This window comes from Camelus dromedarius, chromosome 29 (assembly GCF_036321535.1).
Source record: "Camelus dromedarius isolate mCamDro1 chromosome 29, mCamDro1.pat, whole genome shotgun sequence".
NCBI lineage: Eukaryota > Metazoa > Chordata > Mammalia > Artiodactyla > Camelidae > Camelus > Camelus dromedarius.
This window is the reverse complement of record NC_087464.1, coordinates 16,734,774-16,757,705: the sequence shown is the minus strand read 5'-3', so window position 1 is coordinate 16,757,705 and position 22,932 is coordinate 16,734,774. Positions and strand designations below refer to the sequence as shown.

The 22,932-nt window shown below is 52.4% G+C and overlaps 1 protein-coding gene across 9 annotated transcripts; it reads left to right on the top strand.

The window, feature by feature from the left end:
* The first annotated feature begins 1,117 nt into the window (after positions 1–1,117).
* Positions 1,118–18,381, top strand: MAN2A2 (mannosidase alpha class 2A member 2). 9 transcript variants are annotated; one of them, XM_064480592.1, is made up of 24 exons: positions 1,118–1,186; positions 1,620–1,827; positions 2,712–2,861; positions 3,395–3,652; positions 3,724–3,868; positions 3,987–4,158; positions 4,587–4,714; positions 4,917–5,090; positions 5,484–5,670; positions 7,912–8,089; positions 8,401–8,603; positions 8,810–8,992; positions 9,141–9,255; positions 9,488–9,555; positions 9,715–9,880; positions 10,380–10,616; positions 10,862–10,984; positions 11,309–11,423; positions 11,637–11,770; positions 11,943–12,084; positions 13,623–13,756; positions 15,683–15,877; positions 16,042–16,152; positions 16,762–18,381. In XM_064480592.1, exons 3-24 carry the CDS (start codon positions 2,730–2,732, stop codon positions 16,912–16,914), a joined length of 3,453 nt encoding a protein of 1,150 aa, XP_064336662.1. In that variant the 5' UTR covers positions 1,118–1,186; positions 1,620–1,827; positions 2,712–2,729; the 3' UTR covers positions 16,915–18,381. The 9 variants fall into 9 exon arrangements, with proteins under 9 accessions (XP_064336662.1, XP_064336660.1, XP_031296442.1 ...); XM_064480590.1 differs by having other exon boundaries at positions 2,305–2,861; XM_031440582.2 differs by adding an exon at positions 14,070–14,144 and having other exon boundaries at positions 1,620–2,861.
* The last annotated feature ends 4,551 nt before the right edge of the window (positions 18,382–22,932 follow it).

Sequence of the window (22,932 nt, the reverse complement as noted above, 5' to 3'; positions counted from 1 at the left end):
AAGTCTCATGTTTTCATCTGAGCGGTGATTACAGTTGTATATACATTTATTAAAACTCATCAAGCAGTACTTTTAAGACTTGTGCCATATACTGTAAGTTGCACCTCAATTTTTAAAAAAAATAACCACCAGAGAACCAATAAGAGCTCTTGAAAATAAGATTATGATTGCCAAAATGAAAAATTCATTAGGAAGGTTGGAAGATAAATTTCCCAGAACACAGGGCAAAACACACATAGAGGATGATGAACCCAGCTTAGCTCTTACACCTTAGTAACAGGCATTCTAGTTTAGCAAATAAATCTGGAAAAATATTTCTGAGGGTGATAAAAGAAAGGGGAGTAAAAACAATGAAATGTGTTTGTAAATCTAGTTAACCAACTAAAAAGTTGTTTAAGCAATTTCCCACAGTTTGTAAGTGACAGTGGAAACTGGCACAATCCTTTTGGGGGGCAATAGAATGCCAAGTATCAGCAGCCTTTATCAGTCCTTATCTGTCGCCCAGGTAACCTCACTGGTGCAAATTTGTCCTAAGGTAATAATTTGAAAAGAAGACAAGTGTGGAATTCATGGAGATGTTCACTAATGTGGTTTATTATGCTGCAAAATTATAAACAACTCAGATGCCCAGTAAAAGGAGAACAACAGGAAAACTGTTACTGACTGGTGGCAAGCACGGAGAGGGATGGTGATTCCTGCACCGTACCAATAGGAGGCAGCACCCCTTCGCCTGAGGAGCGCAGCTGCATCAAATTAAGGATACCGACACCGGAACCGGGAAAGGCTCGGAAAATGTACTCCATCGCTCGGCTAGTGAAGTGCGGGAGCAATGTTTATACCACCGGTTGTTAACATGCTTACTCTAGGAAGATTCGGAAAACCTAAAGTTGCGCGCCCCTCCTTTCTGCTCCGCAGCGCGCGAAGGCCGGGGACCGGACTGCGGCTGCGCACTGCGGACACGCTGCCGGCGCCCGGGGCCACGACGCTGACAACACGGGAGGCGCCGGCTGGCCCCCGGAGCCGAGAGAGGGCTGCCTGAGGCCCGGCTCCGCGGGGCGCACCGGCAGACAGCGGCGGGGCCGCGGCGAGCAGGCGGGGCCGGGGCGGCGCGTGGGCGCGGCGAGGCTGTCCCCGCCACGCACGCCGCTCGGCCTGGCGGCCGCGAGAGGCAAGGGAGCAGCGCCGGGTGGGTGCAGCGGAGTGGGGGGTGACGGGTGGGCGGGCGCTCGCCTTCGCCTGAGTCGCTGCCCCCGCGCCGGCTGCCGCCCCCGGAATTGTGAGGGGCGCAGCTCGGCCGGCTGGGCTCGGAGCGGGGAGCGGGGCGCGGAGCGGTGCGGACGGAGGCCGGCCGCAGAGGTAACGCGCCGGTTGGGCGCGGGGAGGGTTACGAATGCCCTGGCCGAGGCCGGCTCGAGCGGCAGGAGCGCCTGCGGCGCTTCGGTGTCGGAGACGGCCCGAGCCCCCTCACTGGGCAGTTGTCGTTGCGGTCCCGGGGCCGGCAAAACCGGGGAGGGCCGCGGCCGGGAAGGGCCGGGAGGGGGCTGGGCTGGCAGACAGACGAGCAGCCGAAGACCCGGCGGCAGGTGCCGGCCCCCTGTGATCCAACTCTTTCTCCTCAGCTCCACCTACTTTGGCCTGGACCCAGCTTCCAAGGGCTAAAAATATTGCCCGGAGACTCCTGAGTGGAATCAGATCGCCCTAAGTAGGGCACAACGCTGCAGAGGCGACATAGCTCCCCAGCCCCAGGGCTGGAGGAAGACTCCGGAGTCGCCGCTCCTGCCCACGCTCCGCCCGGCAGCTGGCGGCCCCACTCCGCCCGGCAGGCAGGCAAGTGCGGTCCGCGGGCGGTGGCGGAAGGCACTGGTTCTCTGAAGTTGCCCCACAACCGAGCAGCTGTGCCTAGCTTCTCCCTACCCAGGGGATCTTCTACATCAATCACTGTTGACTTCCAAGGGGGTCCCGTAAATGCTCTATAAGCAGAGGCTGAAAGTTACCCACTGCAGGAATCAGAACTAACAGGGAGAAGATGTAGGGCTCTTTATGTTAGAAACAGAAGCTGTGGCTTCTTCTTAAGTTCATTCTGCGTTTTTGAATAAGAGAGGAGCTGTGCCAGGCACTGTTTCTGGTGAGTCTGATCCAAGAGGGCAGGGAGAAAGGCTTTCTTGTGAGTCTCTTGGGGGATTTAGCTAGCTATATCCTTTAAATCAAAACAGATACCAGTTTGTTCCTCTCAAATTAGAAGCACATGGCCAGGGAGCCTGGACACCTACCTCCTTTAACTAACTGCCTGTGTTTTTTTTGTAGGCAAGCTCTGAGAGCGGCTGGTTATAATCAGGAAGTTGTATGGTGAACTCAGGAGTCACAGCTGGGAAGTTGTTATTCGGTTGTTTTTTATAGCATCTGCCTGGGAGAGAGCATCATCTCCATTCTAGGGGCAGAGCTGCTACCAGGACCAGGCAGGATTGGCCTCAGATGTGCCTCTTTCTATGCTTTTTGTATCTCAACCAAGAGAATACGATCCAGGTTGGGTCAGGATCCGTAGCCAGTGTTTGGAAGTTTGGGGTTTAGTGCTTGGAAGTTTCCTTTTCTTTGGAGTCAGGCAAATAGGTGTTCCTCGAGAGCAGCCCTCAGGAACTCATTGGAGCATTTGGTGGAAAGACCTCCAAGGGGATTTTGCCTTCTGGAGCTACATCTGATGTCCCTCCAGCCAGGTGTGTGTGGAGGCCAGTATGAAGCTGAAAAAGCAGGTGACAGTGTGTGGGGCTGCTATCTTCTGCGTGGCTGTCTTCTCACTCTACCTCATGCTGGACCGAGTGCAGCATGATCCCACCCGCCACCAGAATGGTGGGAACTTCCCCCGGGTGAGTCATGCCTGGCTGCTAATCTCTTTGTATACAAATCATCTGGGATCAGGTTATTGCCCCAGCTGGAGAGTCATGTCAGCCCAGAGCAGGAATATTCTAGAAACTCATAGCTGAAAACAATGATGGTAAAAAAAAAAGAATGGAGAGAAAAAATGGCAATATGTACTGTCACTTTGTCCTCCTGAATTCTTGGCAGACATTGCTAATGGATTGCAGCATTCTTTCCCACTAAGCCCCAGTGCAGTCCTTGTCAGCACGATGCTCCAGATAGGCAACGCCAATTGTTGCGAGTAGGTGTGGGAGATGAAATCTTTGCCAACTGTGAGTTGGAGAGTGAGGGTACTCCCAAACCGAGAGGATTACAGTTCTCCGTAGTGGTGTGCAACTCTTCCCTTGCCTGCCCAGAGCCATGCAGCCCTGTAGGCTCATGGTCCTACCTTTGATTGGGGAGGGCCTCAGGTGTTGGGCCCTATGCAGAGATCCTGTGACGTGAGGAGCTGGGCGTGACTGCTTTCTGGTTTTTTTGGCAGAGTCAAATTTCTGTGCTGCAGAACCGCATTGAACAGCTGGAGCAGCTGTTGGAGGAGAACCATGAAATCATCAGCCACATCAAGGACTCCGTCCTGGAGCTGACAGCCAACGTGGAGGGCCCACCTGCCCTGCTGCCCTACTATACGGCCAACAGCTCCTGGGTGGTGCCACCAGAGCCCCGGCCTAGCTTCTTCTCCATCTCTCCTCAAGACTGCCAGTTTGCTCTGGGGGGCCGGGGCCAGAAGCCAGAGCTGCAGGTAAGAGTCAGAGCTGGCAGGGACCCACGGTGGCCATGGCTGGGGCACTGAGCTGCTCTCCTGCCTGGCAGATGCTGACTGTATCAGAGGAGTTACCATTTGACAATGTGGATGGCGGCGTGTGGAAGCAAGGGTTTGACATCTCCTACAGCCCTCATGACTGGGACACTGAAGACCTGCAGGTGTTTGTGGTCCCACACTCTCACAATGACCCAGGTGAGTGCCCAGCAGACCTCTGGGAGCCGGGCTGTGGAGTAGGCTTTCTGACGGCAAAGATGAGGGAGAGTTGAAGAAGAGGGTGGCATCTTCAGGGGACCCTATGTTGGCTCCTCAGGCTGGATTAAGACCTTTGACAAGTATTACACCGAGCAGACCCAGCACATCCTTAACAGCATGGTGTCCAAGCTGCAGGAGGACCCCCGGCGGCGCTTCCTCTGGGCAGAAGTCTCCTTCTTCGCCAAGTGGTGGGACAACATCAATGCCCAAAAGAAAGCGGCAGTCCGAAGGCCAGTGCCAGTTGGGGAGCACGGGAGGGCTGTGGGCCCTAGGATGGGTGTGAGGTTGTCTCCTGGAGTTGTGGGTACCAAGGGGCCAGGGAGAGGCAAAGGGAACCATGTCAGAGATGAGGCATGATGGTAGAGGGGCCGGGACTGAGAAGACAAGAAGTGGTAGTTCAAATCAAAGTAGTGTGAACACAGTTGAAAAAAAAGCACAGGGCCTAGCCCCTGGAAGCACGGACAGAGGTCCAGGGCTAAGCAGAGCCAGGGCAGCATGGAGGTTGGCTGGAGGGAAGGGAGGGCACATGTCTATTTTCTTGGCCTTGGGTTCGGGTGAGCTGGCTCAGTGAGGCCAGTACACATAGGTCCTGGCATCTGGTTGGCAGGACTGAGCAAAGGGTCTCCACCCCACGCTGAGTGTGAGTCCTTAACTCTAGGCTGGTGGGAAACGGGCAGCTAGAGATTGCGACAGGAGGCTGGGTAATGCCGGATGAGGCCAACTCCCACTACTTTGCGCTGATTGACCAGCTCATTGAGGGACACCAGTGGCTGGAGAAAAACCTCGGTGAGTCTGGCTCATGAGTGGTAGTCTGCGCCCAGAGGACAGCAGGTGGCTATAAGGCACAGGAATAGGCAGAGGTGGTTCCTTTCTAGGCTAATTTTACCAGCATGGACCTGGTGTGACGGCAAGAGGGGAACTGGGGCCCCAGTACTGGGAGGCCAGGTTGTGAGGCATTCAGGCCTCTGGCTTCTGTGCCCCTGCCCAGGTGCAACCCCGCGCTCCGGCTGGGCAGTGGACCCTTTTGGACACAGCCCCACCATGCCTTATCTGCTGCGCCGCGCCAACCTGACCAGCATGCTGATTCAGAGGGTGCATTATGCCATCAAGAAGCACTTTGCTGCTACCCACAGCCTGGAGTTCATGTGGAGGCAGACCTGGGGTAAGGCCAGGTAGGGTGGAGGGGGTCACAGAGTAGTTCTCACTGGGAAAGGACAGGGATATCAGAAATAAGACCCATGTGCCCTTCCAAGCAGACCAACAAGCACTGGTGGAGACTGTCAGAAGCTCTCTCCTTCAGGTTAGGTGGGGATCACATCGATCTCTGGCCTCTACGGGGCCTGCTATCTGTCCCAGGGGTCTGAGCATACTGTCCCTTGGAGGAGCTGAGGGCTCCACAGCCCTCCCTGTGTCCTTACCCTTGGCCTGCATGTCCTCTGCCGCCTTAAGTCTAGCTCAGGCCTCACGCTCTATCAGGGCTGCCTTTAGCTGGAGCAGATGCCTGTCCTCCTGGCATCCCTGTGCCCAGGCTGACTGCCTGATGTGTCTTCCACAGACTCGGACTCCAGCACAGACATCTTTTGCCACATGATGCCCTTCTACAGCTATGATGTCCCCCACACATGTGGCCCAGATCCCAAGATCTGCTGCCAGTTTGATTTCAAGCGCTTGCCCGGTGGGCGCATCAACTGCCCTTGGAAGGTGCCGCCCCGGGCTATCACAGAGGAGAATGTGGCTGAGAGGTATGTGCTCGCAGCCCTAGAATGGGCGTGGTGGTGCCATTTTCCCTCAACAGAGGAGTCAGGAGAGCTGGCCTCTGGTCTGGGCTCTGCTGCATGGGGGAACTTCTGGTTCTACATCCATAAAATGGTGGAGGGTTCAGGCCCACAGCCGCTACAGTGGCAGCTCTTTTACTGCGTCTCCCAGGAAAACTAGAGTGGCTCAAAGGAACCACCTTTTCTAGAATGAGAACGTTTTCCAGTGTCCTAACAAACTGTCAGAGCCAGCAGACTGACTCAGAGGTGAATAATTCTCAAATCAGGTGCAGTGCCGTACAACCTTTAGCCTGGGATGCCTTTAAGCTCAGGCCTCCTGCCTTGGCTTGAAGTTGGCCAGGATCCTCAGTGCTCTGTGCATCCAGAATCCCATTCAGAGGCACATTGCATCCCACCCAGCAGCCTCCAGCCTCCAGCCTCCAAAAAAGCAGACCTGTTTCCTTTGAGAGAATCCTTAGGGACCCCTAAAGACGTTGCTGAAATCAGCTCCCCCGGGAAAGGGTGGATTATGAGAGAGCTAAACAAACGATTTAGCCAGAACTGGATTGGTCTTAAGAATATAACAAGCTGAGAAGGGGAGATTGTAGCTCAGTGGTAAACCGCATGCTTAGCATGCACGAGGTCCTGGGTTCAATCCCCAGTACTTCGTCTAAGAATAAATAAATAAGTAAACCTAACTACCTCCCCCCACCAAAAAAAAAAAATATATATATATAACAAGTTGAACTGGTTTTCCTGTTGCAAGACTCTGATTTCCCTGATGTCCAAGAGGTGAAGCATGTGACCAAGAGAGAAAGAAAGTGGTCTTTTGTTTCCAGAATCCAGAAATCTGACTGCTGATTCCAAGCAAGAATTTAGGGCTTTTAAGGCATGATTTTTCTTAAAGCAGCAGCTGTGATCTACAGATGCCAGGCCAGGTTTAGAGAGCAAGTCTTTGGCGGTAACTTCATTTTCTTCTTTAAAAGGCTTGTGAGGCTGGTAAATTAGAGGAAAGTGGTATTTGATGAGTTCTTTCTTGAGAGCAAAGTGGAAAAGAACAAGCTGGACCAGTATGGTTAATAGATTAGTGGCTGGTTGAACTGTGACACCCGTAACATGCCTATCAGGTCGGTCTAAAAAGAGAAGAAGGCTTTAATGATATGCCACAGGGCTCTGGTTTTTATTGATTTTATTAGTGACTTGTATGAAAAAGAAAATAATAAACGTTTATATATAGTTCCTATAATGTGCCAGGCATTGTTCTGTTTAACAAATACTAGTTTGTTCAGTTCGTTTCAATTTTCGTAATACTATGATGGTAGTTACTGATGTTATCCTCATTTTATAGAAACTGAGGCCCAGAGAGGTTAAGTAACTTACTCAAGGTTGCGCAGCTGGTGCATGGGAGCTGGCATTGGTGAAGTCTGGTCCCCAAGTCTGGGCTCTTCTCTCCCACTAACTGGTAGGCAAAACAAAGCTGGAGTGTCAGAGTCAGGATCCCAAAAGATCTCAGTAGGTTGGCACGTGGGCCATATCTACCAGATAAGATTTATTAGATATAAAGGTAAGGCTCCACCCTTAGCTTCAGAAAACAGAGTAGGAAAATTCTGGATGAGAGAAGATCTTGCTGGGCTCTGTGCACGGAAAACATGGTCACTGATGTCAGCATGGCGGGGGCTGCCAAGCGCCTGAGTACTTACACAGCTCCCAGGGTGGCTCTGGCCAGATTGGAGGTGTGTGGCCTGTCTTGCCTTGGTGGGTCAGCCCACCCTGGACTCCCATATTCAGCGCTGGGCCCCGCACTCTAGGATCCTGGCAAATGGGCTGCTCAGAGAACTGCTGGTGAGCGGATTCTAAACCGTTGTGTAGGGACCAAATAGCTGGAGGAGCTGGCATGGTGGAGCCTGATGAGAAAGCACAGGGAATGTGAACACATCTTTTATATGTTTGAAGGATAGTCATGGGGAGGAAGGACCGATTTGTTCTGTGTGGTGTCCAAGGGCAGAACTGGGGCCAGGGAGTTGAAGCCATGCATCAGGAAGAACTCTCCAGTTGTCCAGAGAACACTGAGCTCCCTGGGACTGGGTTTCCCACCCCACAAGGTATCTGCCCACAAACTGAGTGACTCCGTGATGAGGATGTATCAGAGGGCTTCCTTCATGCTGGTTCTGCTCCTGATCCTGTGTGACCGAGACTTCATGCTGGGCCCATTCCCCTCCCCACCCACAGGGCAGGCCTGCTCCTGGACCAGTACAGGAAGAAGTCCCGGCTGTTCCGAAGCAACGTCCTCCTGGTGCCACTGGGCGATGACTTCCGATACGACAAGCCCCACGAGTGGGATGCCCAGTTCTTCAACTACCAGCGGCTCTTTGACTTCCTCAACAGCAAGCCTGACCTCCATGTGCAGGTGTGAGGGGCTGCTGAGCTGGGGAGGGGCCTCAGCGGTGCTGCAGCCCAGCCCTTCCTGTGAGGTTTCGTGCTCCGTGTTACCACTCCAAAGCAAGGGTTTGTTCCCAATTCTGGGGCAAGATTTCCCTTTTGTGTCACAGTTCTTTCCCAGGCTCCCCAGCTTCTGTGAGTCCCAGAAGGATAGGATGTACCGTGACTGCCCTCTGCGTAGGCAAAATCCCTGCCTTTAGCCCCCAGCCACAGTATTGGGAGCCGCAACTCTCAGCAGACTCTAAAACTGATGGAAGCGGGTTTTTGGGGTCCCCACAGGCCCAGTTTGGCACCCTCTCTGACTATTTTGACGCTCTATACAAGAGGACAGGGGTGGAGCCAGGGGCCCGGCCTCCAGGTTTTCCTGTGCTGAGCGGGGATTTCTTCTCCTACGCGGACCGGGAGGACCATTACTGGACAGGCTATTACACTTCCCGGCCTTTCTACAAGAGCCTGGACCGCGTCCTGGAAGCCCACCTGCGGTGAGACCTGCCCCCACTCCAAGCTGGAGTGAGTAGAGTAAGCCTTTGGGGTTTAAGGAAGGGCTGGATTGGCTCAGAAGGGGCTAAAAGGGCATGGAGACCAAGACAGGTGGAGAAGGGGTGGGAGGAAGAGGAGCGGGGCTTGCAGCGTGAGGGTGGCCCCGGGGAGCTGTGTGGGCAGGAGGCTGACTTCTCTCTCTGCACAGGGGGGCAGAGATTCTGTACAGCCTGGCTGTAGCTCACGCTCGCCGCTCCGGACTGGCAAGCCAGTACCCGCTCTCGAACTTCGCTCTTCTGACAGAAGCTCGGCGCACACTGGGGCTGTTCCAGCACCACGACGCCATCACTGGCACTGCCAAGGAGGCAGTAGTGGTGGACTATGGGGTCAGGTGGGAGCCCTTTCCTCTTTCCCATCAGCTCCAAGCCTCTGCCCATGATTCCCAAAAGGAGGATGCACCAAGAGCTCGTCCTGCTGGCAGGTGGACAGCCTCTCAGTGGTCATCTCTCCCATGGTCCCTCTCCTGCCCGCCCTCCCAGGCTTCTGCGCTCCCTTGTCAACCTGAAGCAGGTCGTCATTAATGCAGCTCACTATCTGGTGCTGGGGGACAAGGAAACCTACCACTTTGACCCTGAAGCGCCCTTCCTCCAAATGGTGAGCCCCGCTTCTGCATCTGCTCGGGGGGACCCTCTGGTGTGTTCAGTCCCGTGCCAAGAGCTGTGGTATGAACGTGTTGCTCCTTTTCCTCCCCGGTCCTGGGGTGAAAGATGTGTGCCCAGCCCAGCTGGTGGTCCATGTCTGGGACAGGTGGGGGGCGGGGGAAGCAAGACTCCAAGTCGGGCTGAGCCCCATGATGGTTCTTCCCTTCCCAACCGCTTCATTCCAGGATGACACTCGCTTAAATCATGATGCACTACCAGAGCGTACAGTGATCCAGCTGGACTCCTCACCCAGGTGAGCCATGCCAAGCACAATGGCAGTCCCTCCCTGGCTCTAGGCACCCTCCCACCCCCACACCTGCTGAACCATCAAGGGACTCTTGGCCTGGCTGCCATTCCAGCTTCCACTGCCCCAGAGCAGTGGCCTCCTGGGTGAGTCTACCTTCTCCCACAGGTATGTGGTGCTATTCAACCCACTGGAACAGGAGCGGCTCAGCGTGGTGTCCCTGCTGGTCAGCTCACCCCGGGTGCGGGTCCTTTCAGAGGAGGGTCAGCCCCTGGCTGTGCAGATCAGCGCACACTGGAACTCTGCCACTGACATGGCCCCTGATGTCTACCAGGTGGGGCCCGGCCTCGGCCTTGTGTGCTGATCCTTGGCCTCTCCCTGGGGCCTCACTCTGCCCTTCTACACCAGCTTCCCACCCTCCTGCTTGTGGCCCTCTTACTCCCCAGGCTGGTGACAGGAGTCCTGGGGAGAGGGGTTGCCCCAAGGACAGTCATTCCTGGGATTTGAGTCTGTCCTTGAGAGGAAGGTGAAGTTTGGGATACTGTGATGATGGTAAAAGTGTCGATTATGTTGCCCCTTCATTTGTTCATTCAGCATATGTTTGTTGAAACCTTACTGTGTGGTTACCATTTCATAGTTTTTCAGATGTTCTTTGAGACTTGTGAATGTCTGACAAGGGGCAAGGAATATCACCTCCCCTTTCAGTGGAGGCGACAGAGGCCCTGGTGGGTACAGGGACTTGATCAGACTCTCAGGGCCTGAACCCCAGACCTGCGTCCAGAACTGACACCCATGCCGTGGCCCGCACTTTCTCACCCCTCCCATGCCCACAGGTGTCTTTGCCCGTCCGCCTGCCAGCCCTGGGCCTCGGTGTGCTGCAGCTGCAACTGGGCCTGGACGGGCCCCGGACCCTGCCCTCCTCTGTACGCATCTACCTGCACGGGCGGCAGCTGTCCATCAGCAGGCACGAGGCCTTCCCGCTGCGCATCATTGACTCTGGCACCAGCGACTTCACCCTTAGCAACCGCTACATGCAGGTCTGGTTCTCAGGCCTTACTGGGCTCCTCAAGGTAAAGGGCCAGGGGCTGGAAGCCAGAGGAGGGCACGCATGTCGGGGGGTCGTGCCAAGCTGCCTCTGCCTGGAAGCCTGCTGCCACCTGACTGAGGGTGGACCCAGGAGCGGGCCTTCTCAGTTCTGAGCTGACAGCACAGGGAAGTGGGCTTGGCTCCTTGGGGAAATACGTCCATGCCCTCCCAGGGGGCAAGCCTGACATGCTGGTGTGGGGCCAGGGGTCAGGGCTGTGTTTCTTGGCAGAGCATCCGAAGGGTGGACGAGGAGCAGGAGCAGCGGGTAGACATGGAGTTCCTCATCTATGGCACCCGCACATCCAAAGACAAGAGTGGAGCCTACCTCTTCCTGCCTGATGGCGAGGCCAAGGTACCCTAAAGACACTGCACACCCCAGCGGGCCCTGGGAGCCTCGTGAGCAGAAGGCACTAGGAGATGTGAATTAAAGTTCACATGCAATAAGGAAGGGCATGGGCCTTCCTCCAGGGTGACCCCAGCCTGCCGGGGTGCCTCACCCATGCTACCCCTGGTGGGTATAGAGGGCTGAGGAATACCACCTGGGGGCCTGGGCCCGGCTCAGCCACGGGTCTCAGCCCAGAGCCTACTGGGAACACGTCCTGCCTGACCATGGGCTGGTACCCCCCTGCTTTGTACTCCGTGCTGTGGGTTCAGCTGCCACTTGCTCTTTCCCCAGCCCTACGTCCCCAAGGACCCCCCTGTGCTGCGCGTCACAGAAGGCCCTTTCTTCTCAGAGGTGGTTGCCTACTACGAGCACGTTCACCAGGTGGTCCGGCTTTATAACCTGCCAGGTTAGCCTCACCAATGAGGAAGGCTGGGAAGGAAGTGTGGGCTCTGTGGGCTGTGACATGCTCTTCCTCCTGCCCAACAAATGTATCATTGGAGACAAGAATGACACCTAATTCTCTCAGAGTAGGGGTTGTCCAGAAATGCTGGGAATTGCCTGGTATTGGGCTGTGACTCACCCTCACGCCACTCAGCCCCTCCCGCTGTCCTGTGCCCAGGGGTGGAGGGGCTGTCTCTGGACGTGTCATTACTGGTGGATATCCGGGACTACGTCAACAAGGAGCTGGCCCTGCGCATCCAGACGTACATCCACAGCCAGGGCACCTTCTTCACGGACCTCAACGGCTTCCAGGTGATGGCCAGGGCCTGGGAGACCCCATGGAGCAGAACTTGAGCTGTTTACTGCCTCTTTCACAGGCCCCGGTGGGTGGTCTGCCACAACAGAGGAGGAGGAATCAGAGTCAAGAGTGATAAGGGGCTCAGATAGCGCCCGGACACTCTGATCTGCTGGCCTTGCCCCACAGGTGCAGCCCCGGCGGTATCTGAAGAAGCTGCCCCTGCAGGCCAACTTCTACCCCATGCCAGTCATGGCCTACCTCCAGGATGCACAGAACCGCCTAACGCTGCACACTGCCCAGGCCCTGGGCGTCTCCAGCCTCCACGATGGTGAGTGGGGAACAGGCGCTGTGTGGAGGGTGGAAGGCAAGGTTGAGAAGCTCATCCCTGACTCCCAGGCCTGTCCCCTTTGCAGGCCTCCCCCCTCTCCAGTCTATGCAAACCATTAATAGCTCCTGTCAGTCACACACCAGCAGGCCTTAGAGGAAGGCAGCCGCCTGCCGTCACCCTTCCCCTGGTGTAAGCAGCTGTGGAGGTGACTGGAGTGGGGGGGGTAGGTGGCCTATTGGATCCACTCCAGAAGCATCAGGGTGTTGGGTGATTTCAAGTGTGCAACCCCCTTCTCCTGGTCAGGGGTGGGAGTAGGGGAAGTTGGAAAAGTATGTTCAGCGTTATAATGAAATACTTAGCAAAGGAGAAAAGTACATCCTGCTTTCCTACTAGTGGTCATTAAAAGAGAGAATGACATTCTTAAGAGTCAAAACCAGGACATGAGGAGACTGACCTGGAACTGGTCACACCGGGTCAGCCCAGGTGGCTCTCGTATCCTCAGGATAAAGTGAATAGTTTGCACTTAGAGGCCTTGGAGGCCTTCAGATCATCCATATTGGGGATGGAACCTTTGTGCAGGGGTGAGCCAAGAGTGCCCAGTCCAGGCTCTGCGGGGTCCTGTGGTGAGCACAGTAGGGACCTGACTCCCTGCTGGAAGCAGTGTGGCTCTGCTGCCTCTTTGCCCAGGTCACCTTGGCTATAAAATTCCTAATCCAGTCCAGTGTCCCCAGTTGGTTCTCTCTGCCCTTCTGGAAAAACGTGCTAAGTGATTGTTTTATATGCAGGGAGTCCATTTTAGAATTTTGGGGTGTCTTTCTGTGGTTGCTCAGGGCTGGGGAGATAGGAGGGCAGATAGAGCCATCTATGTGGGCTCCTTTCAAGAGATTCTTAAAAAACAGGTGCTGGGAAAAATCCTCATCCCAATGTATGTCAGCTTTGCAGAGAGTCCCTTTCCCAAGCATATTTTAAAAAGAAAGCAGAGGTGATCATCTGCCACCTCTTGTCCCCAGGGCAACCCCAGATGACCTGTGTCTCTGCCTGACAAGCCATCTGGCTGTCCTCTCTCAGCCCTCCTTTTGACAGCTGCAGTGGGCAGAGCTGGAGACCACGTGTTCTAGTCCCAACAAAATCTGCCCACCCTGAGAAAACCTGCCCCAGGCCAGGGCCTCTGCAGCAGCTGCTGTTGGCTGATGATGGGGTTTTGTGTTTGCTGTTTACTTCATTTCATGCAGCCAGTCTAGAGACGGCTCCCTGCCTGGGCACCCAGGCCAGCCCTACTCCTGAGCCACAGAGCACAGGTGGTTAACTGCCAGGGTCAGGCTGCCTGCTCTGGGCTCTTGTTTCCTCCCCTGTGAAACCAGTCTAGCACTAAGCCCCTTCCAGCTCCAGGTTCCACAGCTGCTTTGTCCCCTGAAGGACTCAGCTTCCAGCCAGCTCCCTGAGCTTTCCCCTCGGGCCTGTGGTTGGGATTCTTCTTCCAGAGGTTGGTGTCTGGGGGTGAGGGAGGCAGGCTGGGGGCTCACAGTTAACTTCCCCAGGCCAGCTGGAGGTGATCTTGGACCGGCGACTAATGCAGGACGACAACCGGGGCCTGGGCCAAGGGCTCAAGGACAACAAGAGAACTTGCAACCATTTCCGTCTCCTGTTGGAACGGCGAACCGCGGGCAGGGAGGTAAGTTCTGGGCCTCCCCTGAAGGAGCCAGGTCAGGCTAGGCTCCTTGGGTGGCCCTGGGGTTCCAGTCTGGGCTTGAGGAACGTACTGGAGGTGGGCAAGGGACAGTGAGAGTAGGGCCTGCTCCCCGGGGCGGCGGGGAGTGTGTCTGCGCTGTGCTGCTGCATCTCACAGAGCGCCCCTCTCCCACAGCACCCTGTCACCCTATCGCCTGTGCCCTCCTCATGCTCATCTCCCGCCTTCCCAACCCCATGTCCTCTAACCCTTTCTGCTCCGACCCAGCTCATCTCATGGCTTTCTTTGCCCCCACCAGCCTGGCTTTTTCTCCAAACTGGCAGCCATGCTTAGGGGCTTGATCTTTCACAACAGCAGGAGCAGGAACCAAGAGGTAAGGGCCAGCAATGGGGTGCTGAACTAGTGTTAGCGATTCGTAGCCAGAGTTGGAGCCTGTGGATGGCAGAGTCTGCTGCTCAGTGTCCCACGTCTGGGGCTCAGTCACTCATCAAATAGCTGCTGTGCTGTAAGGACTGAGAGGGACACAAATGCATAAGATATTAACTCTGCTCTCTGGGAATCCTCTCGTGAGTAGGGGTTGGGGACAAGCTATGTGTGTGAAAATATAAGGTAGAAAATGGGTGCGTGCACTGGTCCTGAGAACGTAGTGGGCCAAGGGGATCAAGGACAACTTCCTGGAGGAGGTGTCATCCATTCGCATCTTCGATGAATGGGAGTCTGCCCTACACACTTGAACCAAGGCACAGGATAGGAGGCAGGAAAGACAATGTGAGCGGGGAATGGCCATGAGTTCATTCAGCTAGACTACAGCTGCCTGTCCAGTGTGAGAACCACTAGCCACAAATGGCTATTTAACCATATTAAAACTAAGTACAATAACAAATTCAGTTCTTCATTTAAACTAGCTACACTTCGGGTGATCGATAGCCACATGTGGTGTCTACTGTGTTAGTGCAGATATAGGATATTTCCATGATTGTAGTGAGCTCTAATGGCCAGTGCTGGGCTGCCATTGGTGGGTAGGTTGGGGCAGACAGTAGTGGGCCTCGAATGCCTGGTGAAGAGTATGGATTTCCTCCTAGAGGCCAGTGAAGGATCTGAGCTGGGAGGGAGACACTGTTTGGACTCTGCCGTAAGCAGTTCAGTCCAACAGCAGGGAGTAGGATGGATCTTCAGGGAGATGGGAGCAGATGTGACAGGTTAAAGGCTATTCAAGCAGGAAATGTTGGTGACTTGAACTAAGCTTTGGGAGGTAGAAGCTGGGGCTGTTTGTGAGGACACTGCTCAGTGGGAATGGAGATCGTGGCTGAGGGAAATGAGAGATTATGGACAATAGGAAGGAGGGTGGCACTAGGGACAGAAATCCAGAATGTGGAAGAGTAGCTGCCATGGAAGAAAGTTCAGCTTAGGCCTGTGAGTGTGATGTCAGGTCAGCCATCTATCATGTCATCCTCAGGCGGCACAGCTGTGGGGACCCTGGGGCCCAAGAATCAGGGCTGGTGCTGTGGATCCTGAGTCATGCTTGAAACCATGGGGTTGCCCCGAGGACTTTCTCCATCAGAGGCCCATCTTCCATGATGAAGCATCTGTCTGTCTTTTTTTCCATCTTCCTCCCTGCACTGAGAATTCTGTGTGATAGAGACACTGCTGATGGGAGTGTGTTGCTCATGATAGTGTTACGGAAGCAAAACCCAACAGAGTTAGAGGAGAAATGGCCAGTGAAGTAGCCCTTTCTCAGTCATTTGAGATGGGAAGTGACTGTACTTATAAGGGTCCTGGGGTCAGGCACCCCTGTATCCGGACACATCAGAGAGGTTCCTTCCAAAGGAACTGACCTGGATGTGCTTTTATCCTCACCCTCACCTTCTCCCGGCTCCACTTCTTCACCCACATCTCGGACCAATCTTTCAGGTCCAAGATGGCCTGTCTACCAGCTACCCGTCCCTCCTAAGCCACCTGACCTCCATGTACCTGAACACCCCTGTGCTTGCCCTGCCCGTGGCCAAGAGGCAGCTCCCAGGCCCTGCTCTGCGCTCATTTCATCCTCTGGCCTCCTCAGTGCCCTGTGACTTCCACCTGCTCAACCTGCGTACACTGCAGGCTGAGGTGAGTATCCTGGTGGGCACTGTACCTCCGGGACCAAATCCTGGCCTTTCGTCCCCTGGGCTCCTCCCTGTCCCAGTCCTGCCTTCTGGGCAGAGGTGCTGCTGCACCTGTGAGCCCTGCAGAGACCCCCTGCCCCCACTGCCCTTCGTGTGTCGGTTATCCAGGACGACAGCCTGCCCTCAGCAGAAACTGCACTCATCTTACACCGCAAGGGTTTTGACTGTGGCCTTGAGGCCAAGAACTTGGGCTTCAACTGCACCACAAGCCAAGGCAAGGTGAGCAGGCCCCAGATGTGGGAAGGGAGCCCCTGATGAGAGGAGGGCAGGGAAACGGAGCATCTGGGGATGGCAGGCTAAGCGAGCTTGGTGACGCTGCAACGAGGAGGTTAGTCTGGGGCCTTATGGAGAGAATGGAGAAGCTGTCAACATTTGTTTTCAAAGCCTCTGAGGCCTGGCAGGGCCAGTTCCAGACGCAGCATACAGATGGAGAACTTCGGTTCCATGAGTAGGTACTTCTGTCAAACAATTGGAAACACCAGAAATTAAAAACCAAAGTTCATCACGCTGTTACCTTGTAAGCTCTATTCATTGTTTAAGCCAGCAAACGCTAGCACTGATAAATGCCTCCGTGCGCTGGGTGCCAGTGACTCAAGTGAATCAAGATATGGTCCCTGTCCTAAGGAGCTCCCAGTCAGTGCCACAGTTCCTATCCTAAGGTCCACAGATAGGCTTCCGGGTTGAGTGAACTCATGTGTGTGTGTGAGCACCTTGCTGCGGAGAGGGCCCGTAGCTTCTGTGAGGTTCACACAGGTTACGTAGAGGAAGAGCGTCACCATCAAGTGTTCCGGCGCCCGCACTGCCCTGCACCTTCTGTCCTCCCCACAGGTGGCCCTGGGGAGCCTTTTCCATGGCCTGGATGTGGTTTTCCTGCAGCCAACCTCCCTGACGTTGCTGTACCCTCTGGCCTCACCCTCCAATGGCACTGACATCTATTTGGAGCCCATGGAGATAGCCACCTTTCGCCTCCGCTTGGGCTAGGCTTCTTGTGGCCTGAAGAGAACGTTCATCCACAGAGACTGCCTCCTCACATAAGGTCGGGGTGGACGAGCCACACTGGGTATCCTGTCCCGATCTACCTCTCAGAACTGTGACAGACTGGGCTCTGCCCTCATTTTCTGTTTATTGTGGCTTCTGTGTTTGGGGGCAACCCATAAGCCCACTGTTGGGTGGGTGGGGCAGACGCCAGTGAGATGCAGGAGGGAAGGCCCTTGGTCAGAGTGAGCAGTGCCGGCCCTGCTTTGGGTTATGAGTATATCCACCTAGTTGGGCACAGGCTCAAACACCTGTCCTTTCCCCCAAATGGGATGGAGGAGAAGCAGGGGAGGTCAAGTGGGTAACAGCCCAGCATCAGGGTCCCCGTAGGCGAGAGCTGGCTCTAGGGGAGTCCTGTGGTTATATAAAGACCACAGGTCCTGGTGTGATGAGCAGGAGCAGAGTGAAGCCAGGAGGTGGGGAAGGGGACCGAGAGTTAGCAGTGGGGTGGAGGAGTAGAAGGAATCGCTGCTTTCTGTGACTGCTCCTCTCTAAGTGCTCCCTGACCTGCACACCCTGGCCAGGGCTACAGAGTGGCAGGAAGGATTCATGAAGACCATCATGGCCAGAGGTCATAGGACACTTCAGGTACCAAAACCCCATCTCAAACTGGCATCTCGGTCTCTGTTGATTTGTGGGATGGTGGCAGGGGCACAGAGGTTCTTCATCCTACTTGACTTCTCTTTGGTTCCTGCACTCTGTGCACCTCTGTCCCCAGGAGCTCCTCCCTGTCATGGGGATGTTTGATTGGGCATATTTCCTTTCCCTGGAAAGAAAGTGAAGCCTCTAGGACCCGGTGTGGTGGGGAACTTGAGAAGGCTTTCAGCACCGTCCCTATGGTCAGGCATGAAGCTTCACCCACGTACATCCTTCTACTGGAGTATTCGATTTCTAGTGCAGGGACGAGGAATATGTAGATGAAATTAGGAGGCACTGTGGCTACTTATCAGCCTTCATCAAAGCTTCGGTTAATAGAGCAAAATTTATGATAGTCTGTATAGATGCTGAAATGATACTGGGTAAAATTTAAAATCTATCCCTTATTAAATGCTTAGTAAGTTAAGGTTAGAAAGAAACATCCTAATCGAGATAAAGGTGTCTCTGTCTGAAACCGGCAGTCACTGGCATTCTAAAGAGTCAAACAACACAGGCACTCCCAGTCAAGTCAGAAGCTGGCCAAGGACATACTGTTACTTAGCCATGTTCTGGCACTGCTAACCCCTGCAGTGGCGCAGATGAAAGAGGGGAGGAAGAGTTACAGCTGTCATTATTTGCAGACGACAGAATGGCCAACCTATACAGCCTAAAAGAATCAGCTGAATTAAGAGCATCCCTTGAGTCTACCCAAACGATGCACATCACATTCCTGTACAAATTCTGTTCTCTCCAAATAAAGTCAACGTACTCCAGTGAGATTGGATACTTTTTGGAATTTGATAGGTTCTAAAGTTCATTTAGAAGAGGAAATGTGTGAGAATACTAAGGAAATTATGAATGACAGTGTGTCAGAGCAGTGGTGCTGAGGCAGGTAAGAGGCACTTGTCCCATGGGACTTCTCAAAGGACTCTCGATCAACCATGAGTTCAGTCATTGTGACCTGGAAGTGGGATCAGGCTGCTGGAACCAAAGGGACAGCCCAGCAACAGACCCAGGTGGAAGGGGATTTGGTATAGAACACAAGGAGTATTTTAAGTGGGAAAAGATGGATTATTTAATAAATACTACTTCAAGACAACTGCCTAGCCATTAAAGTAAGAGATCTCTACCTCACAGTTTCCACAAAAATTAGCTCCAGAGGGAAAACCCAGAAAACTAAACTACAAAATTACTGAGAAAAATACAGGATATTTTTGTACCTCTGGTGTAGGAAGGTCTTTTCTACACATAACGTGAAACTTAAAAGCTATAATAAGGGAGAAGATAAACAGGTTTTACCACCAAAAATATATTGAAAGTTTCTACATGATGGAAACCATAAAGGTTAAAACACAAATGACTGATGTGGGAGAAAATATTTGCAGCCCTTAAAAAAATCAGTGAGTACAGTTACTTTAGGAGAAGAGCTTGCTCCTTAGAGCAAGTCACTGGGGACTGGTAAGCAGTCACCTAAAGATTCAAGAGTGACCAGCTGAGTTCTTCCAGATCATCCAGGGTCCTTGCAGCACCAGGCCAGGGCACGTCAATATCATAGTGGAAGATTGTCAGTGTGAAGTGCTTAGCCCGGTGCCTGGTGCATCTAAAAGCTCAGTAAATATAAGCTACAATCATATTAGTAAAGGACGCTAAACAGTTACACTACAGTAGGTGTTATTTGCTAGTATAATATAATTTATAATCAAATGGTATAGAAGAATCTGAACCCCTAGGCAATTAGCAGAATAAAGCCTAATTCTCTTTGGAGGTCTTAGATGTGCAATGAAATTATTCATCTACCAGGAACTAAAATGTTTACTCCTAACACTGGCCTTTTAGAACTATGTAAGGCAGCATTGCTCAAGGTGTGGTCCAGAATCACCAGAATTGCTTATTGAAATCCCAGCTTTCTGGCCTGTCCTGACCACGGCTGCTCCTTTAGCCTTGGTGCTGGAATGGGTATCTGTGCAGCAGAGCCATGGATCCCGGGGACTGAATTGTAAAAAGAGCAGGAAACAAAATCTCCCTTTAGTGCACAGAGGGAAAAGCAGATTCCTTGGCACAATTTATTGAACCAATAGCTGGGCATAGGGGCCAAAGAATCTGCCATTTTAAACAAGCTCCCAGGTGAGTCTTTTGCACATGTAATTTGGAAATGGGCCGACTATTTTAAGGCTAGCAGCAACCCTTTCCCACGGAGTTCTGACACTGAGGCCTCACAGGTTTGGGGGTTACAGTCAAAACTGAAACCAGGGCATAACACAGAAGCAACTTCAACCACTGGAAAGGGGCAGGATTCCGTTCTACAACTCTCCATCTGCTTAGAACCATTCTGTTTCCATGAAGAAGGGAGGGCTGTATGGCCAGCATGGACCATGAGAAGAAAGGCAGACTCAAACTATGTAAAAGCTGGGTCTCCCAGAGCAGGGTGGGCCAGGCCCAGACAGCGCTCCAATTTGGCTTGCCTAGGGGATGGGTATAACCATGAGCACCTGTGTGGAGAGAATGGCATCTTTACCTGAAATTGACCTGCTTACTACACTGCCTGTCACTGTAGTTAGCTAATGACACTTGTGCACGCATAGAGGGAGAAATCACAGTGTGGGTGGTAGGAATGAGACTTACCATCCAAAAGAGAGATCTCTGAACCAATTTTTGTTTTTCCCTAACAAAGCTATGTACAAAGAACAAACACTTCAAGGGGCAATTTTCATAGAAGTGATAGAGAAGAAACCAGTTCCTTCACAACAAACCTCAATTTTACTTAGGGTCAGTGGGAAATCTGATTTGATCATAACAGTTGCCGGGACCAAGTGATTCTGCAGAGAGTCTCCATCCATGTTTGCTCTGACTTTAGACCTCCCTAGTCAAGAGTAAACCTTAACTGAAAGAACTCTGAAATCCGGTCATCTAGGCACAGGGAGCCTGTGTGGGGTTGAGGATAAGGACTCATTGGCATTTGGAATGTGACAGGGTTGAAGACGTAGGACACAGCATTGGGCGTAGAAGGCCTGAGCAGCTCGGCAGAGGAGGAAAGACTGGGGTTTCCTTGTCGGAATGCCTGGGGACTTGCATTCAAACTAGAGGAGTAAGCACACATGTACTGCTGCCCCCTCAACTCCTAATGCCTAGGAATACTAAATAAAGTATTAGAAATATAAAAGCGTCGTAATACTTAAGACAAGAGGAAATCTCCTTCAACCAGGAATGGAGAGAACAACTGCAGCCACAATGGAAGCTGAGGCTGTGCGGCTCACACGCAGGACAGGGAACCAGGAATAACGCAGGGATGTCAGGACACCAGGGCCTGCCTGTCTGAGTGAGGAGTGCAGGCAAGAAAAAAGAGGCTGCAAATAAAACCATGACAAAATCCAAGCAGTCCAAAACAAGACTTTGAAAATGTGTATAATTATCAAAGGGCTCAAAGAAGATACTCATCCTTATACTGAGAACATAAATGAGAAGGGGCAGATTTCCCAAATTAGAAGTCCTGGAAATGCAAAACTACAATTATTGAAATATATGTATGAGCTAAACACTAGATTAGGTGCAAATGATAGAAACTTTGTGGGTTTGGAAGATGGACTGAGGAATCATCCAGAACACATCACAGAAATAAAATGAGAAGCTAAGAGAGATGCAGGATAGACCGAGCAGCCATGACACAGTGTTTAATAGTTTTAGGAGAGACTAAAGAGAACAGGGAAGAGGAAACAGTCAGAAACTCCTTGTGTAAATGAGGAAATGTAATTATTTAAAATTATCAGAAAAAAAATTATAGTAAAAAAAAAACAAAGATGGAGAGACAGTGAGTGAGAATTAAGGAGGGAGGGAAAAAAGACCCAGAAATCTGGCAGATCCTTGGCTTTCACTTTTAATGTAACAGCTGTTAGCAGGGACAGTCAGATCCTCAGGGTGGCCAGGAATCTCTCTATTGTTCTTCTAATTCTAGGCCAGAAGTAAAACTTTTGGTTCCCAGGCAAGCAAAGGCCAAAATAAGCATACAAGTAATCTGTGAAGTCTCCTATCATCACAGACTTAAGGTAGTAATGTATTAACATTAATTTACTTAAAGTAGTAACATATTAACATTAATTTTCTGATGTTGATGGTTGTAGTTTGATTTGTGTAGAATTTCTTTGTCCAAATACTAAAATATTTAGGAGTGATAGGGCATCAGGTCAACAAGTTACCCTCAAGTGGTTCAGGGGAAAGTTACATTGTACTTCCAACTTTTCCATAAGTTTCTTGATTGCTTTTTTAAAAAAGTATTGAATTTTAAAAATCCACTACATTGGCTCAGATTAAACAGGTTATCCAGGAAGACCTCAGACTTGTAATCCAGATCCATTAGCTTCTTTATACGTGCTCTTTACTATATTCAGTATGGTTGGAGCTAACCTCAATTTTGGTCATTCTTGTCTGCTTAAAAAGGCCCAGCAATGTGGCAAAAAGAAAGATTCTGGTCCTGATTCTGTCATTATTCCATCTATTTATCATTAACAAGTCTTCTCACCTCTTCGAGCTTCGTATTTCATCTATAAATGAAAACAATAATCCCTATCTCATTTGGTTCTTATAAAGAACAGATGAGGTAACACACGTGAAAAGGTTTTGTAAAACATCAAGCACCTTGAGACCCCGAAGTCGCCTTTGACCTAACAACCTCCGCATCCCCCCACCCCACCACGAGTGTATTCTTTTTATTTGGACTAATAAGCCTTAACTGCTCAGCGGCGACCAAAAACCCATCCATTACTTGATCACTCCACGCGGACACGTTGAAAAGCTCCTCCTCCTCTTCCAGACCCCGCCTACCGCCTGGCTCCAAGAGTGGGTCAGTTCCCAGGCCACTTCCCGAGGCACCCGGAAGTTCCTGTCGCTTAGCAACCCAGGAGCGCTAACGGTGAGGCGGGGTGGGCTGCAAACTGCAGCAAGTTTCAGCTGCCATCCGGAATATGAGGGAACCGCAGTCCCCCACTGGCCCCATCATGTTGCTGCTGGGGGCTCGCTCATGCTCAGCAAGAGCTACCAGTAACCTGGTTGGCACTCCTTTCCAATACATATGTCAACTTGTCCAACTTTCTTAATGAGGAAGACTACCAGTTTTTGAGCACCTACGTGTCAGGCTCCATCAGGCACGTTACATAATCCAACCCTGATAATTACATAACCTAGCTCACGGATAAAGAAACCAGGCTCTGAGGGGTTGAGGCCCTCAACCTGAGGGACCTGTCCCAGGGGCACATAATTGGAACCCTGCCCTACTGAAGGGGAGGTATCCCATCTACTGGCTCCCCAGTGGAGAGGCTGGAGAAGGAGCAACAGCAA

What these genes read in the sequence shown, in the direction of transcription:
- MAN2A2 (XM_031440582.2), top strand. Translation starts at nt 2,730, where the DNA reads ATGAAGCTGAAAAAGCAGGTGACAGTGTGTGGGGCTGCTATCTTCTGC. An exon ending in AAGCGCCCTTCCTCCAAATG is followed by an intron (nt 9,256 to 9,487) that starts GTGAGCCCCGCT and finishes GCTTCATTCCAG; the next exon opens with GATGACACTCGCTTAAATCA. An exon ending in GCACCACAAGCCAAGGCAAG is followed by an intron (nt 16,153 to 16,761) that starts GTGAGCAGGCCC and finishes TCCTCCCCACAG; the next exon opens with GTGGCCCTGGGGAGCCTTTT.